Here is an 18,411-nt window from a genome sequence, read left to right on the forward strand (position 1 = left end):
TACAAATTGCCATAATCACATAGCTGGCAGGGGAGTCACTACGTCCCTCTTTGGTGGGCCGGCAAGGAGACGCTTGCTGAAAGAGAGGCCATTACGCTGTGAGCATGTGGGAGGCATATTATTTTTTCTTATTCTGAGCCTCACATGGATGCACCCATGGGCTTTCTCTTGGAGGAAAGAATTCCTTGGCTACACTGCACTTGTGTGTTCGGGGATGCAGCCCAGCTAGAGGAGAGGGGCAGAGGAAATTTGCTTCTCCTCTTCCCTGCCTTCTCCTAGCAAGCCAGCTAGTTTAAAAGCTGGCTTTAAGCAGAGCCACAGCTGCCGCTCCTGCCATGGAACGAAGGTGGGAGACATAGAGGAGAGGGCTTGGGGGGCATGCGAAGTCAGCATCTCTCTCACTTAATCACACTGCAGCAACTCGTGATGTGTTTCTCTTCATTGAGAACTGGATCCTATCAGCTGTAAACAAGCAAAACTCACTTATGCTACTGCCCCAAAACAGGGAGTTTCCCAGCCAGGCTGGGAGGGAAGAGAAACAAATCCTACTGCCAAAAATTTCAAAATTAGGGAACACTTCTCTAAACTTTACCAAGCCTTTGGAAGCCTACAAAGTAATTACAGATGTCCTGGTCTGATGCTCTGGAGGGAGAGCAAAGGTAAAGGATACTGCATGGTCCCATCTCCACATGCTGTGCGATGAAGGAATGGGAATTGGGGAATGTTTTATCGCATTAAGACCACTGGCTTGCTAACAGGGCTGGAAGAGAAGGCAGCTGCAGTCCCAGATCTCAGCCTTATGGAGACCTGACATTCAAGAGCAGATTAGCAGCTCCAGAGAGAAAAGGAGAAAACAAACCCAGACAACCTTTCTCTTCTTCAGCGCCTGACCAAGGACTGTGATTTGCTGCTGTGCTGATCCTCAGGTTTCTGCTCGCCCTCAGAAGTGGCAAGGAGTACCCTCCTTATGAACAGGGACTGTTTTTGGCAGGTCGGTACCTCCCAGTTCCTGGGCCATTTACCCTGCCCTGAAGTCCAGGAAGAACAGCAGGCTTCAGAGCTTGCCCATTTTAAATCATTGTAAGTCCCCTTCTCCATAGAAAGGCATTTTCAGCATCATGGAAACCTACCACGAGAGGGAATGGAAAGGTCAGTGTTTCGCTGCACTTCACTGAGAGCAGCGACCCCATCCTGGACAGACCAACTCTAAGGGCAGCCTTCCTTCAAGGCCTGCTGTAGGGCTTCACCCACCACAAAGGTTTCCAAAACACAGAGCTTATTTTTAAAATCTTGAGCTCTATGTCTCCCCTCAATCACCCCTAGACTAAACAGGATCAATTCCTCCCACCCTTCCTCATAGGTCATGTTTTCTAAACCTCTTATCAAGCTGATCTCTGCTAAATGCTCTCCATTCTCAGAGCAAGGTACCAGCAGGAGACAAGGGACACTAGCTGGGCAGTCCTCCTTCGACAGTGAGCCAACACAAACCACCCAAGGACATCTGCACTCCCAGCTCATTGATTTTCATCTACGGTGTTTTCCCAGATTGCTCACTACGAATTGCGTGACAGACATCGTGAAACACTTAAGCCAAAATTAAAATCGTACCTGTTCCTCCTCCACTTTTCTTTCCTCCCATCCATGCACCCAGTTACCCTGTCAAAGAGGAAAGCCGGTTGGCTGGATTACTCTTCATAAAGGGGCTGTTTTTGTATCACCTTAGCTGGATGGTCTGTTCTCCCACTAAACTAAGGTCTAGCACTCCCCTAGGCTTTGTTCAAGGGCAGCTTTACTAGCAGACCCCAAACTCCTGGGGCCTCACAACCACCTTCAATCCTCGCTCTGGCCCTGCTGCTCCTTTAACCAAGAGCAGCAAACAGGGCCCTTGTACTAACGAGGTTTGACTCAGAGAGAAGTCAGAGCTTCTCAGTAGTTTGAAGTTTCCTACAGTTTGGATGAAGTCACTTGTGAACCCACAGTTATGACCCAGATGCATTTTGAAACTTTCCCTTTTTCCTCCCTTTGCTAAGAGACACCCAATGTGTCTTTTGCGCTTGCTTCACCAGCACTGACTACATTGACCACATCTGGGCAGCCAGAAAAAGGGCGGCCCACGTAGCGGCTCTGACATTAATAATAAACACCCTCTCATATTCAATGCTAAATACATCCTCACCTTAGTTAGCATGCAAAGCAGGGAGCAATTCAGCTTCATTATTTACAGTACTATAGCCTGGAAGTTTTTTTTATTGCTCTGTCTTCTGAGCTGCCTTCTTGCTCACAGTGGTGGGACCAAAAAGTACGATCCAGGCTGGAGTCATGTCCCAAGACAGTGGAACAGGAGACAAAGAGAAGGGAATGAAGCTAAAAGGCTCATGTCTGGACATCAAGATCTCAGAGCAGGGATTACATGCCCTGTGCAGTGCCGTGTGCATTGCATTTGGAAGTTAAATACAGTCAGTGCATATTTTCCAAACCCACAGCGAGGAAAGGGAAGGACCATATTACCTCCCAGAGCAATTCCCCTGATTCTGTCAACACCAGAATTTGGCCTGAATGATGGAGCAAAGAAGTAGGGAGGCCTCTCTAAGCTACTCCACAAGCAGTGATGCTTGGACTAGCTGTTCAAAGATTTCTTCCCCATCCAAATAATCCATCAGCAAGACTCCTTAGGAACCTGCCTGAGCCCCATGCTTCGATCAGTCTCCTGACCTGCAGGCTATGTCTGCGTGTCCATGACGTGTGCTCAGAAATCTGCTTCGCCCTGTGTTTATGCAACCATGACTGCGCTGTGCAATCCTCTGTGAAGAGATATGTTCTCATTACACATATTTACAGAGCAACAGAATGCATCTGTCTAGCACGACACGTTTCTGTTGACAGCGCAGCCAACTCAGGCAAAACTGAACACGAAGTGCTCCCCTATTAGCAGGGGAGAAGCAGCATCTGGGTAGGAAGGCAGCTGTAGCACAGGGGTAGAGAGAGGAGGCTACGGGATGCTCCAGGCACATTAGCAGGATTAGAGCCATCCCGCAATGAGAGTCAGGACAGAACGGCGTCGGAAACAGCACCACACAGCACTACCCTCAGGAAAGGCTTGTGTGTGCATTCGCTGGTGGAAGGGAGCAGGAAGCATTGATTCCTGTCTCCTCTGAGCTCTGTTGCAAAGGATCTTCAGGAGGAGCAGGGAGCCTGCCCAGCCATGTCAGATGCAGGCTGACTGTGGTTTCAAGGTGGTACAAGCCCCTGCGGTAATTAGTGATGGACCGAGGCTCCCTGGCCCCATACACAACCTGGTTCATCGAGTCTTCAGAAGTCAGAGATTAATTTAAGCTCTGAATCACAAAGTTTAATTCCCTTTCCTGAGAAGCTGCTGTCATAGGTGATCTAACTCCTGATAATTATATGTGTCGAGTCACTTTCCAAACAGTTAAGATTAAACTACTTTCTGGGACAATGAGTTCCACAATGAAACATAAATTAAGATGACAATACATAATAATAATAATCTTCTTACAGGATCTGCTTCCTCTCTTGCCCATTTCATGAAGAGAGAAACAGCAGCTCAGGAAGAATAGCAGTTCTTGCTTGACTCGGTTTAGTCCACTCCTTGTTCGATACATGGCTGTGAAATCACTTCTTACTCAGCCTTACCACAGTCTGATTCCCTTTCATATTTCTTCAAAGGCAATTTCTTCCATGTTTTTGATTATTCCAGTCATACTTTCTCATTTCCCTCCAACGCTGAAGCAAGCAGATGACCAGACCATGACTCCCAACTGATTTCACCCCTTATTCTCCAACTGTCCTTCAGCCTCTTAATAGCTTGTTTGTCTTTAAAACATTGATGCATCCCGGGCAAACCAGTCCTCACTGAGGGGTCTAGGATGACTCCACACTGAGTTATTTAGTACTCCAGAGGGGCTACTCCCAAGCTGAAGGAATTCCAACTATGTTCTTACAGAAGACAGACCTGGGACACTCACTCTACAGCCATCTGGCCATAGATCTGGCTAGCTCGCCTCTCTTCCTCCGGGGCCTTTCTGTATCCTCCAACATGGTATTCTCTCTTGTTATGCTATTACCACAGATCTGACATTAGTCTTTTTAGAGCACTGCCATCTCCCCGTTTTCAAGTCTTTCCAAATCGCTGTTAGCCACAGGGTTCCCAGCTCTCAAGTACACATCTTAACAATAGCTGGAAACTAAAGTCCTGCACGCAATCTCCTACTCACAGCACAGTCCATTTTTCTCCCTGTTAAGCAACATATCTCCTGGAAAAAAAATCCAACACGTTCAGGCCCCTTCCTGACCCTGCATCCTTATATAATTGAATGAATGTGTCTGATGAATCTGTCTCTGTATCTAACTTATGGGAATAACACTTACCTATTTGTTTGGATGCGAGGCATAAATTAACAGGTCCTCACAGAGCACTTCGGCTGGACGCTGCAGGAGTGAAATAACTAAATACAACTCATCGCTCTATTCATCTGGTCCTGCATAAAACAGAGGGACACATTTCCCAACACTCAGACCTAGTAACAACTGTTTATTGATCTGCTGTCAATAAACGTGCCCTCGTCCCTCCACAGAAACACACACAGACATGCCTCTCCCAGTGCACAGGAGGAACAGCCTGTACGTGGCCAGCAGAGCCTGGGAACTGGAGCGAGGGGACTGGGAAAGCCACCCAGCGTGCCTGATGGGGCACTGCCCACCACGCAGGGATGGGAGCAGGGCTGGTGCCGACAGCCTTCCTACGACAATTCATCTGCCAGTTTCTAAGAGCTCTTCAATGTCCAGTCTACAGAACCACCCTGAAGCCAAAAAGGAGCTCCAGTACAGTGTGATGTTTTTCCCTTGCACTGCAGCGCTCAAGTAGGTTTTGACTGAAGGGTATGTTTGCAGCCACTCAAGTTCATGCTCATAACCTACAAGAAGATCCTCCCCAAACTCTCATAAACATAGATGATTTTAAAACTTGCTGCTGGATTCTTCAGTTCAGTTTTTTTGCAGTAAAACAAACCAACCAATCCAGCAAGAACCTGGAAAAATCCAGGATGCCACTTTTTCTACCAGCAAAAGGGAGAGCAGTCAGGAATAGTTCAGTGAATTCATTTTGCATAAGATTAGTGTGGAATCAAAGTGACATCCCCAGTGAAGGGGTGACCAACCTTGGTAGGGCAGAGTTTTACCCCTGGGTGACACTTCCGTAATGATAAACACAGGCAGGCTGTAGAGAATATTGCCCTCCTTGGAAAATGGGCCTGAGACTGTCAACTCCAAAAGGCCACATGCAGTGGGACCATCTCAGGCCCTACAAAGCAGGTTTTTTTCCAGCTGGCTGCTTAAGCCCTCCGTTGTTTAGCTGAAACAGCTGCACAATAGCTTGTCGTCTCAGGGTTTCACTCTGGATTGGAGTCCTTGTCCGAAGAGATGTTACCCTGGGTGGTTTCTTCACAGTTGTCCCCAGCATCAGAGGCAGAAGAGACAGCACACAGGTCAGAGATGGGCTGGAAAGCTTGGTCTTGAGCCTGGGGGAGGATGGGGAGCTTTAGGGAGGAGACGCCAAGCTGCGCGGTTGTCACATTCCAGACCTCCGCCAACAAGGCGCATGCTGCACGCCCCACGGCTAGTCAACAAACAGGAGAGACGCCCGAGCGGTCCTCTGCCAAGGGCCTCCAAACCACAGGGATGGACAGGCCTTGGGCCGTTTCTGGGAAGCCTCCTCACTGCAGTCTCTAGAGGGCTGAAACCACCACATCCTTTCTCTCACCCCAGCACAGAGCTCAGATCAGGAGATCTCACTGCTGGTGCCAAGGTTTGCTGGCTCCTGGCGCCTGTTGTTCCCTGGTTACAGATCCCCTCAGAGGCTTCTAACAAACCAGGAGCCCGAGGAGGCATTGCTGTCCTTCAGCCTTTGCTGGCAAGCCGCCTGGTGCTCTTCTCTTGCCTTGTGATCAGCTCAGAAGCGCAAAGCCCAGCTCTGTAACCTCCACGACCCTCCAAGGGCAGTCAGGCTTGGCCTGTGAGGACAAACCAGTTACAACAGCAAATATTTACTTTCTCCTGGTGAATCTACTTGTTTCTCAAAGCCAACTGCTAGAGCTGATTAAAACCAGGCAGAGGTCTTTATTCAGGCATGAGTTGGAGCCAGAGGAGCAAGAATAACAGAGACGCCACTCAGAATAGCTGCCATGCAAGACTAATTTTAGTGACCTGTATTTACTGCTCTTCCACAGGAGGTGGGGGAAAGAGCAGGGCATTTACTTTTGCAAATCTCAAGCCAGACATAGCGTCTGATTCTAGTCCAACTCAAAAACTACTGAACACTTAAATCCTCTTTCACCTAAGGGTCCCAAAGCATGGGATGGGGATGCCTGGTTAATAACACCACTACTTTATGTATGTTGGCTGAAATACACTAGTCATGGGCTCTCTGATGTGGCAAGTGGCTTGTAAGGGCAGTGTTACTCATGCCCTATAACACTTTTTCCTGTAACAATCCTGCCCTATCATGTCAAGCACAGTGTTTTCATATTTAATCAAATTTAGATTTCATCCCCTTCACCCAATTTTCATCCCCAAGCTATTATTTGCAACAGAAATCCACTTTTAAGATAGAAGTAAATATGGGCTTTACCTATTATTTCTTGTTCTCTCAATAAGAGCTATTGCCACATAAATCAGACAGGCTCACGTGAGAGCTATTCTACTCCAGCTGCTTCAAAGCCAGCCTGGAGAACAAAACCATAAGGCAGATCCCAACCCCAGACTGGAGCCCAGTCAAAGCCAAACAGGAACAGTCTCCAGTTTCAGATTCTGGGCTCAATTTAAAAACGAATGAAAAAAAACGAAGACAAGATTGAGAGGGGTGAAATCCAAGTCTCACCGCATCCCCATTTCACCAGTGAGGACCCTAAAGCACAGAAAGTGTGACCTACCCCGTGTTGCTCAGAGCTGGGTGACAGCATTTGTCTGGACCCCTGAAGTCCAGATGTAGTCCCCAGATCTAATCACTAAACCACAGACTGTTAAAGAATAGTGAATTGAAACTGTCTAGAAATGGCTGCTTAGCACAACTTATATAAAACTTGCTTAGCATGAGTGGCTAGATTTGCTGAAGCCTTAGGCCGAGCGTGGGAAAAGTAACGGATCTTTACTTAGTTTAATAAAAAATAGTGCCTCAGAGCTCGTTCAGGCTGGGAAGATAGGGGAGCCACACGCAGTCTGCGCACCTGTGTCACCGACTCCGAGAGGGAAGACGCCAAAACAATGGGGAAAAATAAGACTTTGGGAGACAACCGCCAGACCCAACAAAAACAGAGGTACAACCATCATCAGAGACTGCAAAAAACAAGAATAAGGAGAAAAACAGCTTGCCTCAGAATGACGATGAGACCCAATGAGGAGCAGGAGACCCCAGACCAAAAAAATTATTATTGGTCTAACTATCGCGTGAGGGGTGGGAAATGTAAGTCGAAAAGACTATAATTACCCAGGATTTGTTTATGTTAGGGTCCCTCTTCAGAGGCACCCAGCTCGAGCTGTAATTACAGCACGCGCATGATTAAAATTATCTGATTTGTTTTGATTTGACTCTGAACTTTTCTGCGGGAACCTAGGGTCGAGCCCTGTTATGGTGGCCGACAGGCCTAACTTCCATAACACAGAGGATGTCTGCACCAGGAGTGTTCAGCTTACAAGTCAAAACAGAGTCTAACTCCCAGCATCCATGTGCAACCTGATAGCCCATCTACTAGCTTTATGACTTCCACTTTGTACATTATTCATCTTGCACGATGCAGATCTTGAAATCAGAACCCAGAGGCAATTATGGTTGCGCAGCAGAGCCAGCTCTGCGCAGTGAGGGGTGAAAAGGCCAGGCTGGTAATATACCCGGGGGGCCCCGCACCCTGATTTGCTTTGTTCAGTTCCTGCCCAGTGGGTACTTCCCTCAGCCACCAACCTGGATGGATTTGCATGGTCCAAAGGTGGCTATTGTTTACTCGCACCTGGATCAGGGCAACACCATTAGAGCCTGAGCTGCGGCATCACCTTGCTGTGCACCAGGAGACCTCCAAGCCAGCACACAAAATAGCCATCTGAGCTAATCCGAGTTCAGCAAAGGCCTCCTAAACTCTGGTGCTGTAGAAAATGCAATCTGGCCATGTCAAAAGGTACCGGTACAGGCTCCAGTAGGCACTTTCTCCAGTTCAGCTTTGCAGACAGGGCTGGAAGGCACAGGTGACCTTCTAGCATCACCTGCTTCCTGCCTACACATTCCCACGAATCTACAAGGATTCATGCTAACACACAGACATGCACACACGTGCTTGCGGTTCCAACTTCCACCATGTCCGTCTGTCTCTCTCTCACAACACATGCTGCTTGTAGATGCATGCCCATTTCCCACTCCTGTTCTCCTTAAAGCACTGGTACTTAAACTCTTATCAGTAACTTTCTCCAAGCTATACCTGAACCTCTTAACTCCTGGCACCAAAACTCCAAGACCTTGGAGCACGTCTATGGCATGAAAATCCATTCTAAAAATAGGCACCTGTTAAGATTACCCAACTATGGATTTAGAAAGTCGGTATCCTCAAAGCCTCTCACCGTAACAGTCCTGCCTTCTCCTGTTCAGGTGAAAAGAAACTTCCTGTTTTTTCCAAAGCCAGAGAACTGCCTCCCTCCATGCGTTCTTTCTCTGGAGGACAATAGGTAAAGCACAGTGCTGTAAGGAGGAACAGAGCCAGTCCACCTGCTGCGGCACTTAAATAACCCCTTATGTTTGTTCTGAGAGAGCCCTTCTCCATCCACCTCCTATCTCATTTTTTGATTGAGCTGGGTATGACTGAAAGATCAAACGGGTTTCGGCAACAGGTCTCATCCTACAAAGGGCAGGGAAGTAACCTGTAAGCTTGTCACCTTGCACTCATCTATAAAAATCTTAGTTTTCAAGGAAGTTCCCACAGGAGGCAAGAAATGTGAGCCAACAGCTTCTCTCACCTGCACCGGTGCCACAGATTAAGCATGGCTTTAAGAGAGGCTCCCCTCCTCTCCCTCACCTTTCATTTCTATATCAACCCTACCTGCATAGCTCCACCTGCTGAAAACCACGTCTTACCTGAATAAAAATCACATTTGTCCCTCTTTGCAGAGACTGTCAGCATTCACTGTGGCCAAACATCAAAATCACCACTGATAAACCTTTCAGCTGCTGTACACTGTCCTGGGTAGGCAGGTGCTGTACCAGTGTAGACCAGGTGAAGCTCTGGTCCAGGTCACCACTGCACCCAAAGGCATGAGGTCTCTAGGACTAGTTAGTTATTCATCCTGCTTGTACAGCACAGAGCACAATGAGACTCTGGTCTACGACTGCATTACAAGCTCAGACAAAGGGACTTTAAGGTTGTTGTAGGAAAGGACTTCTCAATTCAATTTTCTAGAAACAGCATCCCTGAAAGCCATCAAAGTTGCACAGATAATCAGACATGATCAAAGGAATTATTTCACCCAGGCAGATTTATTTGAATATGTGTATGTTTTTCCCCTCACCCAAATCCCGGGTTCAACCATCTCTTTTCCTTGTCAGATGATTCCTCCTCCCACAGCACAGCCGTGCACAGTGGTACAAGGGACTCTGTGATTCTGACTGCAGACAAAGATTTTTAAACCTGCCCAAGGCAAACCACGGCTTAAGTTCCTGAGTAAGGGTTTTAAAGAGAGAAAAGAGTTGCTAATTCCTTTGCTATAAAATACCATGGTAAGAAGAAATTCCATCTTCTCCAAGCCTCAGTTTCCCTACCTGCGACAGAAGGATGACAGTCTCTTGACTCCCTGGGTGTTGCTAGAATTAGACAATGTTTGTTCAACATTAACGTAGATTTTGGTGTCCAGTGTTATTACTACTGTCACATTATAGAAAGGTCAACGGACGCATTCCAGTGAGTCAGAGCCTTCCCACAGCACTTAGTGTTATCCTCAGAGTGCAGCCAGGCTCTGTGTTTGGATAAAGCCCACCACAATTCCCCCCCTTAAAAGATCCCAATGTACGTCAGAGTGACAGCCTTTTCCTGTATCTGCCTCATCTCTGTGTTTAGAGATGAGGAACGCTTGGAAGATGATGCTGAAATTAAAGCAGGAAAGGAAAACAAACCCAAGCCACACATACAGGAGGAAAAAAAAACCCTCCAAAAAGTCAAAAATAAATCACAGTCCTCTCAGAAAAACTCCAAACACTAGAGAGTGTCTAGACACAGTTGAAGACAGGGAGAGAAGCTGTGATGGACAGAGGTGTGTTCGGGTAAAAATTAAACTGAACATAGGAAAGACCGAGTTTTCCACTTTTTCTTTTCCTCCAATTAGAAACCTTCAGTGAGAAGCTCTTGCCAGTTCAGCATCTCATCCCTGTTACTCATGGCGCTCATATTACCAAACCTCTTTCATAAAGTGCTTAGAAATATAGAGGAGCTTATGCATTCTCTCACAAAAATGAAGACTTTTTCTGGGAAAAATATTGGTTCAGTGACCCTACAATTTCTACCTGTAAACCTTTTGCACTCCATGGACACAAGGCAGAGCTGAAACACAGATTCCTAGCATGCTGCCCCATGGCTGGAGACAGTAGATGTCTTGGATCTCCAGCTCAGGGACAGAACTGCTAAGTATGCTGCCTCGTGATCAGGGAGCCACGCTAACCAGATGTACCCCAAATTCTCTAGGCTCTCTGCCATGGAGTTGTGAGCCCCGAATCCTGAGAGCACTGATTTTAAACCAGCAATGAACAAATCAATCTGTGAGTGGGTGACAGAAAATTTCAACATACCAAAATCAGAGTAAGACCAAGTAAAGCTCCCATCTGGGACTTTCTTCTCTCCACATCCCTGGCCTTAAGTGCCCTACCTCTGCATTCCTGATCTCTCCTTTTGCACCACACCCACCCCATGTCCACCACCTCCCCTATCACAATAGCCCAACCACTCCTACCTACTTACTGCAAACCACCCACATCCTCCGCCTCACACCACCACACGCCCATTCCACATCCTCTGCCTTCCCTCTTCCTGTAATTCACCCCCATCCTTACCTCCCCCGTACCATCACCTTCCCACCGCAGCACTTCCACTTCTGATCAACACTGCAAACCACCAACACCCCAAATCAACTTTTGCACAGTGAATGCTTTTAGAAGTTTTTTCCCCTCAGCTATGAATCTTCAGTAACTTCAGCCTGTGGCAGCTGATTGAAGATGACTCGCTGCAGGCTGAGCTGCCACCTCCTCCCATGCTGAACGGGGGGGCAGGGGGGCACAGCAGTGGGAATATATGACCGTATGCCATTTTTGTGGCCAGGGCACAAAAGGGCAGCGAGTCCGGGTCAGAACTGATGCTCTTACCAGCACAACACAGCAGGTGACAAGACACTGAACTGAGGACTGTGTGTTGAGGGGTCTGTGCTCCGCTTGGAGCTTCCAAACAGCTGTTCAAGGAAATTACCACCAGTATCAACCTCACCACTGCTATTAGACATCTCATCCATGTCTGGACCCAGCTTGAACCCATTTAACTTGTAAGGAATAATGAGATAACAGCATTATATGTTGCAGCTGAAGGTTATTTAAATACCCAGCTGGTGCCTGTTATGCAGCATATATCCTATTGTTGTATAGGAAATAAATGCTACCTCCCTCCCATATGGAAAGGAGAAGATCTATAGATGAGTCCCATCCTATCCTTTTTCTATGCATGGATGAGGTAATTCTTTTTCTCTGTGTTGTTTCTAACATGCTGCTGTGCATTTCATATCTGTGTTTTGGGAAATGCAATCCCTTCCAGGCTGGTGGCATCTCATGGAAAGACACAGCACAGAACCACAGTGAAGAATTTACTATAGACATATCATCACCCTCTTCATGTCATCAGTTAGAAGAGGATCCACACTAGCCCAGTTTGAGGAGAAAGGGGTGAAGCATAAACTGTGAAGCAAATTCACCCTTTTCAAGAGAGAAGCACACTTTACCCTAGAGATTCAGAGCTGACAATCCATTTCAGAGTTCACAGGATCTAACTCCATTTCAACAGACGGGTGGTGAAACATCTGCTCAAGTCTGTGAGGTGAGCGATGCAACCTGCTTGCACCCTTAATTCAGATGCGCAGCCAAGAGAAGCTACAGGTCACAGCTAAATAGCCTCATTTCTTTGTTCAAACTCTCCATCTTCATCTAAAAGATGACTCTGGTGGTCTCAGGTCCCCTGCTGAAATTGCCCATGAAGTTCTTGTCCCCCATGAAGCCTGAAAAGCCACAAGCGCTGGGTCGTCTGGTATCCCAAAAAATCACATTTTGTAACACAAACGGTTTGGTTTTTTTGCAGATCTGTGCTCCTTTTTCTTTTACTTTGCTCAGGCAGGACTTTCTGTTTTTTGGGGAAAGTTGCTCTACCCTGTAAGTTATGGTCTAAAACCTTTTGCTGACACCCCATCTAGTGTTCAGCAAAGACAAATGCAGTGTCTCAACAAAACAGAGTTGACTGGAAAAAATCCAGCATTCTTTCAGCAAAATTAACCACTTTTGTGAAAACATCGACATTTGAGTTGACTTCAATAGAGTTCTGAGAGAGCTCAGGCAAAATGGAAACCTGCATAACAAACCTATTGCCAATTCCTTCCTTTGGCCTCTATGCAGCCTCCGTGTATGCTAAGGGAGCGATTGCAGCCTAAAGCCTGGCAAGCCCCACATCTGAGGGGCTCCATGTAGCTCCTTGGCACCCCAAAGTCTGGGGGCTTTGAAGACACCCCACTGCAGGTTAGTCATCTAGGTAGACTACCTTGGAATAAGGGGCCAAGACCCTAAACCATGCCTGACTCAAGGGCAGCTGACAGAGAGAACTGTCCAAAGTGGGTAACAACAGGGCTTTCCGGGTACTCAGCAGTGAGCACCACAGGGCAGTCGGAAAGTCCTTTCAGAGGCACTGATTGTTTCAAGGGAGACATCAAACCCTGAACATGTCTTGAATACTAAACAGTGCAGTCAGCGTTCTTTCTAATGAGATTTTAAGAATAAAAGGAGAGTTATTTAAAAGAGGAAAAAAATCACTGAGAAAACAAAGGCTATTTCAGTGTCCTTTCCCTTTTGCAAATGCATTTTTGGGGGCAGGAGGAATACCATAAAGTCATCAGAACAAAATATCAGCTTGGAAAACTTGGTTTTTAAACAGCAGCTTTTTGAATCCTTCAGCCCTGTGAGATGCAGAGCTCCAGCCACTTCTACAGAAATCTTTGGGCTCTGTGATGCTAGGTGTCCAGTTCCCCCTGGGAACTCAGCTCAGAACAAACACTGCTATGTTCTTGGTTAATCACCAGACCAATTAGTACCTTGCTCAAGATGCTATGAGGTTTCAGTCCTGTTCACCTCAAAGCTGGGAAGCGTTCTGATAAAACTCTCTACTGAGGCAGCAACACCCTGTTCATGACAATTTCTGTTCTTGAGGAATAGTGTGATAACTCTGTTTTTGACATTAAATCAGTCACATACCCAGCTTACAGGAGAACTGGCTTCCATCTGCTTCAACAGCCTAAAGCCACACACTCCAGGAAGTTATTCTGCATCTTTCTGTTTTGCTTTCCTTTTCTGCTGAGCCAAGCGGGCGTTCCATTCCCACCATGAAGCTTCTGAATGCTGCCGGATTCCTTATTCTCATGCCCACTTTGATGCTAGCTCTGGACCCCCTAAGCACCTCGATCTTCATGGGAGGGGCTGCTGTTGCTTGGCAGCTCCTCTCCCCTTACTCTTGGCTCAAGTGCAGTTTCCTGGAGTGCTGCAATATGAAGGACACACTAAACTTCTCAGGTAAGGCAGTGGCAAGGGCATCGTGAGCTAGGTCATCAGTGGGACTGTCTGGTGGTCCTTCCCTGGGAAGGGAGGTCTTCCTTCTTAATGTCAATCTTCTTTGGGGTGTTTGTAGGAAAGAAAAGAGTTACTGCCCACAGCACCTCAAGAAGGCAAAGGCTGAAATAGCTTATCCTACGTGTAATCATGTACCATATTCGTCACTGAAGCACTGGAGCATTTTCCTTGCTGATGTCTTGGTTTGTATTGGCAGAAGCAGGCAAAATTCTAGAGCGGAGTTCAAGGTTAAGAGCTAATGAAATAATCCCACGTCTTCATGAGATGGACACCCCAGTGGTATTCCACACCCCAAACAGTGGTTGCTTGTAATGTATGTCAGAAGAGCAGCAATTAGTGGTAGCTCTAAGATTCAAAACATACTGCTGCTTTTCCCTGGGATGAACAGGGTGAATATCAAACAGTCCTGAGTGAAAGAGGAAGTTGGGCAGTTCCCTGCCTGCAGGGAACTAGTAAATGGTTGATAAAAGGTTATACAATCTTTTAACCATAAATTCCTGATTTTGCCATCTAGAAATGCCCCCTTCCTTTGTCATGGAACTACAAATAATGTTTCATTTCAGGGCTGGGCTGCAGATTTCAAAACAAACTCTCAACTGCTGGAGACCTGTGTACCTTCAGCTACTTATATGTCACTTAGCACCAGCTCTGGATTTGGCTGCTTACAAACTGGCAGTTTTCTTGGAAGTATTCTAGCCACTGAGACACCAGTTGCAGTACTCTGTATACTGAGGACAGAATGTGGCAACAGAAGCACACTTTTCTATAAATACGAGGAATGTCAGATGCCACAAAAACAGTTAATGACAATTTACAACAGGCAGTGAACACGTCTCTGCAAATACAATCGATCCTACCCCAAGGAGGCAGTAGCTATAATAATACCAGGATTCCTGCCTAACTCCTGCAAACTGCTTTGTTCTCAAAAAGGCCTTCAAGAGTAAATCAAGACTCTTTTTGTGAATCTGATGCTCTACTGATTCACAATCTCAACATGGACTGAAGGCAGTGAATATTTGTTCTCCCCGCTGGTCATTCAGCAGTAACAAAAAAAGAGGAGGAATAATATGGCATTTACTCACTCTTTTCTCCCCTCATTCCTTTAGTTTTGAAGATGGATTTGGAGCGGAAAGTCTTTGGCCAGCATCTTGCTGTCCAAACAGTTCTGAGAGCTCTGAGCACAAATGTTTATTCCAAACGGCCCAAGAAGCCTCTGGTGATGTCCTTCCATGGCTGGACAGGAACGGGCAAATCATTTGTCAGCAGTATCATTGCAGAGAACCTCTATCAGCTTCATATACCAAGGAGGAGGTTTGTGCACCACTTCAGCACAGTACTGCATTTCCCACATGCTTCACATGTCCATCTGTATAAGGTATTTCCAACTTTATCTTATTTTCTTGAAACAATTTATCTGCAATTGTGAATGTAAATCCCAGATAATTTTGCCTCTTCTCACAGGAGCGGCTGCAGAATTGGATCCGGGGGAATGTCAGTGCCTGTCCAAGGTCCCTTTTTATCTTCTCTGAAATGGATCAGATGCCACATGGCCTGATAGACTCTATCATGCCATTCCTTGGCTACCGTGAAGAGATTGACGGTGTTTATTATGGCAAGGCAATCTTCCTCTTCCTGAAGTAAGGAAATCCAAAGGCCACAAAAGAATTACAATTCCACAGAATCAGCAGGGTTCTCAAATGGAGAAGCAATTGCTAATAGGTTTGCAGCTGGCTGCGAGCATGGCTGAGCAGCTCAGGGTCCCTTGCTGTCTGTCTTTACAGCATGTTGTCAATGAACATGCCCAGCCATCGTGTCAGCCAGAAGATCTGAGTTACACTACACCATAAGGAGAATGAGTTGTCCTAGGGCTGAACAGATTCCCACTCCTCAAGTGAATGGGTTATGGACAGGTACCCAAAAGTCCTGGACACACCAGCTTCCCCAGCGGTCAGTAAATATGTTTTATCTTGCTTTGTAACATCAGCACTAGGCAGTCAGGTCTTTATAGGATGGGTGGGACTCACCTAAGGAGGCTCGGCAGCTCCATACATGCAGAGAGGGGAGGACTCACGTATTGAAGGCTCCTTGCATACAGAGATCAGGGAGGCACAATTCCTCCATGTATTATTCCTGGAAAAATCTGTTTGCTGAAGGTCATCCCAGCTATGTCCATGTCACGTGACTGATCTGAGTTCGAACCCTGAGCTTCGGGCTGGTGTGCCTCTTGGCTTGCTGTTGTGCTCAAACACATGGCCTACAAACACAAACACAACCTATTTCAGTGCAAGGCAATGATTAACAAGCTGAGTGACAGCTTGTTAAAGAGCCTTTAAGTGACACCTGATAGTATGACCAATCCCCCTGCTCTGCTGAAAAGTCAAACTCAGTAGTTTAAACCACTGTCCCGGAGGATTGTTCACCCCTCTGACACTGCTTTCATCTGGAAGAGAGTGTGGTCCTTGTGACTTCCCATCTCTGAGCAACACCCGTCTGTATGAGTGTGCCACCTCCATTCTAGTGCAGAATCAAACAGAACAATTTAAACCATTGCTCAGACAATAAGGATGGCAAAGATACAGCTCTAATGATCCAGTGAATCTCTTTCCTCACAGCAATGCCGGAGGAGATAAGATAACAGAGATTGCTCTTGATCACTGGAGAAGGCAGAAGAGAAGAGAAGAAATTCCTCTAAAGGAGTTGCAGTCTCTGATGTCTGAGGAAATTTTCAGCAACTTGAACAGTGAGTATCTTTGGGCTCCCAGGTCCCAAGACTGCTGATGTGCACTGTCTCCTGTAAAGTGACCACGGAAGTGCACAGAGACACACCGGCCTCCACAGCACCCAACAGTAAAGCCCTCCATTCTCTCTCGTAGGTGGTTTCTTCCGCAGTCAACTGATCCAGAAGAACCTGATTGACTATTTCATTCCTTTCCTACCTCTTGAATATAAACATGTGAGAGAGTGTGTCCGGGAGGAGCTCCGCTCGCAAGGCCACCTCGAGGATGAAGACCTCATGACAGAGATTGCCTTGGCAATGACTGACTACCCCAGTGAAGAAAGACTCTACTCCAGCAAAGGCTGCAAGACTGTGGCCTCCAGAGTGACTCTGAGCACCTAGACATTACAAAGCCAAATGCCTTGTGTTCTTGCTACAAGAATACAGCAGATGGAAGAAACAATAACTGCCTTCCCCTCCCTGAAGCCCAATCTACACATTCTTCCTTGAAGATATCTGGGCTCTTGCATACCAGAGGCAGTCTTATGCAAAAGCCCTTAAATAAATACATAGGACAATGTGACAGTCATGGTATAGAGTAAGCAGAAGAGGAACATATGTGGGTGATGAGATTTGCTCTTCTTGCCCCAGAAATACTCCCAAACAAAAGTATTTTAAAGGGTACAACCTCCCACTTCTGTTGCAAGACTGTTTGTACCTTAAGTCCTAGCACTGCCCTAAATAATAAGATTATTCATAAATAATCATTCTCAGTAATTGTATCTGCTTTGGTTTATACTGATTTTCACCCACCTATCTCAAACAAATCACTAAGGAGATCAGGAACACTGTTCCTGCTTTACAGGTATGGAAACTGAAGCACAAAGGAGGACACTGAGTTTCTCAACACATCCAACAGGCCTTGGTCAGAGGCAGTGGTCCTAGTTTGGTGTTCTCTCTACTAGGCACCACTGCTTCACCTTGACGTACCTAATTATCCCATACCACCTGAGCTGTTTGCATCAGAGAACACTGTGTGCCTTTACCTCTGAGCAGTAAATCAAAAGGATGCAGAGAAACCCTTCATATCTCAACATCATTTCTCCCGATAGCTAGGCATCAGTGTTGGCTCACCTTGACTGTTATACAGTCTCCTTCCGTTACAGCCACCTGCTGTGACACACACACAGGGAAATGACTCTCCTTGAACAGCCACATTTCCAAGGGACGGTATTTTAAAAGAAAGCATCCAGCAGGCTCTTTCTGGGGTAGCATTTCTTCTGGAGGTTGCAGAGTTCAGCACTAATCACAGCCCCGCTGTGGTCTGCTCACCGTCTGATGCAGTCACCAGCAGCGGTCCCCTGTGCCCGATGGCACGCTCCAGATCAGTATGCTGCCGCGTCACTCCCTGGTGTGCTGGTCAAAAAAAGCGAGAAGGTTCACAGTCTTGTGACACGGGATGAGGAAACATGTTAGCACCGTTGTCCTCTAGGAACGACCTGCTGGGGTGGAGGGGAGGGATGAACCCTGAACACCTGCACAAACGCACCAAGGACGGGGCTCGGCTCCCTCCGAGGGGACTGGGGGCACTGTGGCGTGGCAGTCTCTTCTCCCCTGCCCACGGTGGGCCTCCCCAGTGCCTCACCACCTCGCTCCCCCAGGCACCGCTGGCAGACAGCCGCGATAACAGTGTCACGCCGGACCCTTGACGTCATTCCCCCACCTTGGCGTCACGGCCGGCCGACGTCATCAGCGGAGGGCGAGGCCGGCGCCGGCGCCCCCCGCC

General features: G+C 47.1%; 2 protein-coding genes across 5 annotated transcripts in view; one reads left to right on the forward strand and one right to left on the reverse strand.

Annotated features, from left to right (window-relative positions):
* The window catches only part of PTGES (prostaglandin E synthase), a 31,946-nt gene extending 13,608 nt beyond the window's left edge, over positions 1 to 18,338 (reverse strand). The window contains exons 1-2 of one of the 4 annotated variants that reach the window (XM_064523753.1): positions 14,992 to 15,098; positions 4,390 to 6,029 (exon numbers count right to left, since the gene is read on the reverse strand). The gene's annotated coding sequence lies outside the window, so the exon portion shown is untranslated. The other 3 variants (XM_026101821.2, XM_026101820.2, XM_064523754.1) reach the window with 3 other exon arrangements.
* LOC112984176 (torsin-1A-like) lies at positions 13,626 to 17,356 on the forward strand. The gene is made up of 5 exons (XM_026101819.2): positions 13,626 to 13,852; positions 15,016 to 15,284; positions 15,371 to 15,546; positions 16,522 to 16,649; positions 16,783 to 17,356. Exons 1-5 carry the CDS (start codon positions 13,666 to 13,668, stop codon positions 17,025 to 17,027), a joined length of 1,005 nt encoding a protein of 334 aa, XP_025957604.2. The 5' UTR covers positions 13,626 to 13,665; the 3' UTR covers positions 17,028 to 17,356.
* Positions 18,339 to 18,411: the final 73 nt, after the last annotated feature.

Source organism: Dromaius novaehollandiae, chromosome 20 (assembly GCF_036370855.1).
Source record: "Dromaius novaehollandiae isolate bDroNov1 chromosome 20, bDroNov1.hap1, whole genome shotgun sequence".
In the NCBI taxonomy this organism is placed as follows: Eukaryota; Metazoa; Chordata; class Aves; order Casuariiformes; family Dromaiidae; genus Dromaius; species Dromaius novaehollandiae.

Excerpts from the sequence above, each read along its gene's own strand:
- LOC112984176 (XM_026101819.2), top strand. The coding sequence starts at position 13,666 with ATGAAGCTTCTGAATGCTGCCGGATTCCTTATTCTCATGCCCACTTTG. Across the intron at positions 13,853-15,015 it reads GGACACACTAAACTTCTCAG|TTTTGAAGATGGATTTGGAG; the intron begins GTAAGGCAGTGG and ends TCATTCCTTTAG. Across the intron at positions 16,650-16,782 it reads AATTTTCAGCAACTTGAACA|GTGGTTTCTTCCGCAGTCAA; the intron begins GTGAGTATCTTT and ends TCTCTCTCGTAG.